General features: G+C 42.3%; 2 protein-coding genes across 2 annotated transcripts in view; one reads left to right on the top strand and one right to left on the bottom strand.

Annotated features, from left to right (window-relative positions):
- RPS27 (ribosomal protein S27) lies at positions 1 to 1,646 on the top strand. The gene is made up of 4 exons (XM_019919377.3): positions 1 to 115; positions 406 to 514; positions 1,078 to 1,188; positions 1,563 to 1,646. The coding sequence occupies exons 1-4, from the start codon at positions 110 to 112 to the stop codon at positions 1,589 to 1,591; spliced, it is 255 nt and encodes an 84-aa protein (XP_019774936.1). The 5' UTR covers positions 1 to 109; the 3' UTR covers positions 1,592 to 1,646.
- A 94-nt stretch (positions 1,647 to 1,740) lies between these two features.
- Positions 1,741 to 6,096, bottom strand: part of NUP210L (nucleoporin 210 like) — an 86,798-nt gene continuing 82,442 nt past the window's right edge. Inside the window, exons 37-40 of the mRNA XM_019919378.3 lie at positions 5,743 to 5,947; positions 2,848 to 2,949; positions 2,272 to 2,346; positions 1,741 to 2,174 (exon numbers count right to left, since the gene is read on the bottom strand). Coding sequence (XP_019774937.1) covers positions 2,074 to 2,174; positions 2,272 to 2,346; positions 2,848 to 2,949; positions 5,743 to 5,947 — 483 coding nt within the window. The 3' untranslated portion in view covers positions 1,741 to 2,073. The remainder of the gene's footprint in view (positions 2,175 to 2,271; positions 2,347 to 2,847; positions 2,950 to 5,742; positions 5,948 to 6,096) is intronic.

The following is a 6,096-nucleotide window of genomic DNA, read 5'->3' as shown; positions in this document are numbered from 1 at the left end:
CAACATGGCGGCAGAAGGCCCAGGCGTCACTTCCTGCGGGACGGCGGATTTAAGGAGCAGAATTTCCGCTTTCGCTCCTTTCCGACGGTGACGACCTCCCCATGAGAACATGCCTGTGAGTTCCTTGGTGCAGGTTTCCGTGGAGATCTCGCTCTTCTGTCCGCACTGTCCCCTCACGCTGACTTCGGATCGCAGAGGGCTCTCACTTGCTCTCCGCACTTTGCAGAGGCCCGTGGGGCCTCCTGCATAGACAGGAGCGGAAAGGCGATAAGATGGCGGCCCAGCTGCGCAGACAGCAGGGGCGGCGAGGGGCGAGCTCTCCCCGGTGTGTGGCAGTGGGGGCTGTTTTCGATCATCCCGTGTTCGCCGATGGTTTCTAAATCTCTGCATTTCTGCCTCTCTTAGCTCGCAAAGGATCTCCTTCATCCCTCTCCAGAAGAGGAGAAGAGGAAACACAAGAAGAAGCGCCTGGTGCAGAGCCCCAATTCCTATTTCATGGATGTGAAATGCCCAGGTGAGGAGATAACTTGCAGTAGTGGGGAAAGCACTGGACCCCAAGGAAAAAGGTATCCTTGAAACGGTTCTGATTTCTTAAAATTTGATTGAGATGGGTAAAATTTTGCATTTCAGGAACAGTAATCCATAGTGATCTCCCTTCAAAACTTTATGTGCAGACCGTAACATCTCTTTGTGTTGAGAAACACTGGAATGTTACGTGGGGCTTCTGCTGTGGTCATTTATATACTTGTACCTGGAGACAAGGGAGTGGATACGTTGACCAGTTACTGAGCCGCTTCCCTCACCAAATAGAGGATTGTCTATATTTTAACTCTCGGATAGTTTTTTTGGATGATGGTGGTAACGCATTAACAAAAAAAATCATAGGTGGGGGCAGATAGTCCAGGTTGCTTTTAAGTTGGCTTTAATGTATACCTAGAGCCAAGTAATCGATTTAGAATAGGAAAGTAAATTTCAAGAATTTACATAACATGTTTGTTTTACAGTTAATATATGACAGCATATGTTTAAATGAATAAAGGTTTGGGGAAAATGGGGTAACTCGCTGTTTTTTCACAGGATGCTATAAAATCACCACCGTCTTTAGCCATGCACAAACAGTAGTTTTGTGTGTTGGCTGCTCTACCGTCCTCTGCCAGCCTACAGGAGGAAAAGCAAGGCTTACAGAAGGTAAATGGTTTAATTAATGTTGTGATTTTTGGGGTTTGAATCTTGAGAGAGGTCATGTATAATGTAAATTATCAGGCTGTCTTGCAAAGAGAGTTGGGTTTGATAGTCTTTTTTTTTTTTTCTCTCTCTCCAAAAGCATAATTAGAAAGCACTAATCTCAGTGCTCCTGTCTAAGGCTGGGGTGGATGGGTGATAAAGGGGGCTTCATATGAACTGAAGCAGATGTTGTCTTTAAGTGAGTAGGTAGGAGCTAAAAGAGTTGAGAAAACTACAGATGTAGGTTTCCTGTGGGTATCAGGCATCATTTTGTTTTGTGGGGGTGGGACAGGGTAAGTAGGCTGCTGTCAGTTAACCTTTGGAACTTGTTCTTGCAGGGTGCTCTTTCAGACGGAAGCAGCACTAAAAGCCCCTGGAATCAAGATGAATGGGAAACCATCCGAATAAACACATTTTGGATACGTCCTGTTTATTGTCTTGTTTTACTGCTAGGAAGTTCCTACCTCACGTATTCAGGGGCAATCAGAAGAGTGGACTGTAGAGTCATTTGGGGCAAGTAAGTGGCAAATACTTAAAAAGTCCATTTGGGACATTTCTATCCGTAGGCTCATTGAATAAATCTGCAGAGCTTGGTTAAAAACTGGAATGGTATATAAATGGGGTATTTGCTTTCACTTTTATGTTTTCTTAGAATTAAGAACTGACAGTTGATCTTTAAAACGCGATCCAGCACACCACTTTTAACACAAAACAGCCTAGGATCCTTTATTTACAGTTCTCAGAAGGCTTGTTTGGAGGCTTATGAGTGTAGAGGTTGGTGCTAGGCTCCTGGTCTAGGGCTAGAAATTTCCAGCCCCCTGCAGTTAAGGGGACCTGTCCAAGCAGAGGTTAGTGCCTTGTACTCCAGAGCCAATGTTGTAGCCGACGCTGCGCTGGTGGGGGTTGTGGACTCGTGAAGGGAGGGGGAGAACGTGTGGATGTGTAAGAACCTAGAAGTAAAGGAGGAAGGGAGATAGATGAAGGGTGAATAAAAGTGAATGAGGATGATACCTGAGCTTTTCAGTGATAAAGATGGTGATTCTTTACCTGGTTGTGGTGCACCTAGAGTTGGTATATAAACAACTGGAACTGTCTGTATCTTGTTTAGGAAGGCATTGTATGCTGGAAAAAGAATAAGGGAGATGTCACCAAAGAGAACTGTTTTCACTGGAGGAAGGCCTTAAGGGGACAAGTATTGCTATAAAAAAGGCTTCAAATTAAATAATTATACTTACAGGAAATTTTTATTCAATGAATTTTAGAGGTATTCCAACTTATGGTTGAGAGATGGGGAATGCACGTGTAGATGATAGTACGTGTTGTGTTGCTTGAATCATCTCTAGCTATGTGTTTGAGCAAAACTAGCTATAATCTAAGGTTTAGCAGTAATTTCCACTTCTGAGTGGTATTTATTGGCCACATGCAGTTCATTGCTTCCTAGTAAGTTGGGCGGGATCTTTGGTCCACTAGTGACTAGGGTTAGGGAGGCTAAATCAGTTTCAGTTGCATGTCCCAAATTAGATGTGATAAACAGCTAATTTTCATCCTCATTTAGTTTGTGAAATAAAATGAAGGCAGTTTCCAAGTCAAAAGGCCACGGTGCTGAATATAAGGACTTCTTACCTAGAAAGAGGAAAGCTGTTGGTGCCAACACCGCAAAGAGGGTAAAGAAAATCTGGTAAGAACCCATGAGCTTCTGGAGGACACGTGAATCTTCACATTGATCTACACATTGGCAGAATAAAAGAAGATTATAGTTATCCAGGACAGATGTTGCATTTAAAAACTTGTGTGGTCCTAAGAGTATCTAGCTGAAACAGTCAAAACCCAGCCCTCTAGGAAATTCTTTTGCTTCTTACCAGAGAAAAAGGGGTGAACTGAACTTAGCTCCTCTTACCTTTTTTTGGTTTTTTACCTCTCTAACAGTGAATTACAATTCTTGAGTCTCATTTCTTTTCAGCTTACAAAAGAATATTTAAATTCTTTGCCACTTTAAAATGCCTGTTACCTTTCCTGTGCACTTTAACTCCATGTGACTGCTTTCCTTCACCAAGTTTGTGATAGTCTATCACAATCAAAAGGTGATTCAAGTTCTCCTTTTAATCCTTCTAACCTGAATGAAATATTTCGTTGGATCACCAATAACCTCTTAAATGCAGGGGCTACTTGTCCATTTTTATTCAGGTACATTCTGATATGTTTATAAACTTGTCCTCAATAAAACGTCAGACTTCTGTGTTTGAAGCATGCTTGGCGCTTGCCTTTGGTTATTTCAAACTTTTCAGTGTCTAGAAATGAACTCTTCCCTGCCCCACAAAACTGCCTGAATTTAACTGGCCTTCCCAGGTAAACTGTCACCAGGGCCTTGGACCTAGTTCCTATTCTGCATCCCTTACATAGGTCCTCTACCTCTGGGCTCTTAATTGGTCTTACCTCTCACCAGACTCTGTTTCACAACTGTTGTAACAACTTCCCACTGTTTACAAACTGCTTCACTCTGAAGACTAATTTGAGGTTGCTTACTAGTAGAAACAAGACTATATTAATCCTTGATCAGGTCCCACTGTTGGGAGTCCCAATAAAACTTAGGCACGTTAATTTATAGCACCCCTTTGTTCTGGCTGCATTGAACTAATTCCTGTCTTAGTTGGGCCCTGTCTTTTTAAAATATTTGTTATGTATTTGGCTGTGCCGGGTCTTAGTTGCGGCTTGCGGGATCTTTTTAGTTGTGGCATGTGAACTCTTAGTTGCAGCATGTGGCATCTAGTTCCCTGACCAGGGTTCGAACCGAGGCCCCCTGCATTGGAAGTGTGGAGTCTTAGCCACTGTACCACCAGGGAAGTCCCTGGGCCCTGTCTTAAATCTGATTTCTGCAAGTAGGGACCGTGCTTGGCACATAACAGTAGGCACACACTTGTATGAATGAGCTGAAGGTTGGATGTTTGTATCTAAAGACTCCCACCCACTCTGATCGTACTGTTACACTGCTTGTCCTTCTTATCTCTAAGAAGTGCAGGGGTTCTTAACTTTTTTTTTTTGCCATGGGCAACTTCAGCAGTCTGATAAAGTCAATGGATCCCAACTCAGAATGTTTTTAAATGCAAAAGATAAAATGTAGGAATAAAGGAAACCAATTAATATCAAGAGTTGATGAAAATAGGGAAAAAACCTAATTTGTAATATACAGTTAGCAAAATGTTCAAAGGCCTAATTTGTGATACAGTAGTATGTGTGCTCTATTAATAAAAAACTTGTAGCTTTAGGTCTGATAACTACTGTAATTTTGATGTAATTTTGAAATGAAATGTTTTGAGATGTGACAGTTGGAACATGAGAACATCTATGGTTTTCCTTGGTGACAAAGTCACATATAATACCGCTGTGATTTGTTGCTTATACTCATAATCAATGGAAATGCTAACTTTCAGTTAGAGGTTAATTGAAAATAAAGATGCAATTTTTTTTCCCCATTCAAGGCATGGACACCTTGAGTTCTATCTGTGGACCTTTGTGGAGATCCATGAACTCTAGATTTAAAAACTGCTCTCAGGGCTTCCCTGGTGGCGCAGTGGTTGAGAGTCCGCCTGCTGATGCAGGGGACACGGGTTCGTGCCCTGGTCCGGGAAGATCCCACATGCCGCGGAGCGGCTGGGCCCGTGAGCCATGGCCGCTGAGTCTGCGCGTCCAGAGCCTGTGCTCCACAACGGGAAAGGCCACAACAGTGAGAGGCCCGCGTACCGCAAAAAAAAAAAAAAAAATGCTTTCACAGAAAGGACAGATTGGAGTTGAACACTTTCTAGTTGGTGGGACCCTGAACACCAATTTTCTCAACTCTTTAAAGGGAAAAACATCTTTATAAAGTTTTAGAAAACTCTTTAGAATCATGAGAATTAAAATGCATATAAATATGCTTAGAATATTTATTGACCCGTACAGATTGGGTGCTTATAGAAGCAAAAACCTTTCTCCCATTAGATGTACTAAGGTTCAGCCTAATTCACTCCCAGTAATTAAGAGAAATACTGTTTCCCTTGAGGCATGGGCAAGTGGGAGTGACACATATAAGGAGGATGGTTCTCTGGCTTTCCTAATACCTCTTTCCGTAACGGTTCCCATCCCACCCAAACTTGACATCATTTCTAAACTGGGTAATGGTAGAATCAGGATTTGGGGAAGCTAAGTCTTGGTTCTAGGGTTACCACCATTTGCCCATTGATGCACAAAGGTTTGCTAAATACTTTTGAAGTAAGTGAAACATTTATCAAGAGGTTTAAAACACGGTAAGTAGTATACTTACGAAGCTGACAAACTGACGTAACATGTATTTAAGTATAACATCTAGCCAGTGATAAGAAAGCTACCTGAAGGTTATATTTTATAGAGTAGGCTTGGAGAATAAAGATCCATGTCCCAGCTAGTTTGAATAATGTTGGTCAAGTGGCTGAATGTTTCCCATTGACTAAATCATAATGCATTCTTTTTGCCTCTGGATTAAAAATAGGCACCCCCAATGCTCACCTGTACCACACTTGCCTTTCATAGCTCTCACTCGCACAGCCTCAATTTGACTGGTGAGCACACAGGAAATATTGATGAAAACAGGTGATGCCATCTGCTGGAGGGAAGTGAAGTTGACTACTTTTATGGGGTAGATAGCCAGACCACGTGTGAGGGAAGAGTGCCTTTGGCCAGAGACCGCTAGAACTGGGGAGCTGGGGAAGACCTTGGAGAAAAGGAGATGGAACATGCTTGAAAGAAAAGTCAGTTTTGTGTCAATACATGCCAAAAATCAACATATACAGTAAGACATCTGGATTTCTAGTTCTAGCTAGCTGTCTGACAAGTCACTTTTTCTCACTTAGATGTGTTGAA

Source organism: Tursiops truncatus, chromosome 1 (assembly GCF_011762595.2).
Source record: "Tursiops truncatus isolate mTurTru1 chromosome 1, mTurTru1.mat.Y, whole genome shotgun sequence".
NCBI classification, from domain to species: Eukaryota; Metazoa; Chordata; class Mammalia; order Artiodactyla; family Delphinidae; genus Tursiops; species Tursiops truncatus.
This window is presented reverse-complemented; position numbering and strand designations above follow the sequence as displayed.

Excerpts from the sequence above, each read along its gene's own strand:
- RPS27 (XM_019919377.3), top strand. Across the intron at positions 515-1,077 it reads CATGGATGTGAAATGCCCAG|GATGCTATAAAATCACCACC; the intron begins GTGAGGAGATAA and ends GTTTTTTCACAG. Across the intron at positions 1,189-1,562 it reads AAAAGCAAGGCTTACAGAAG|GGTGCTCTTTCAGACGGAAG; the intron begins GTAAATGGTTTA and ends TTGTTCTTGCAG.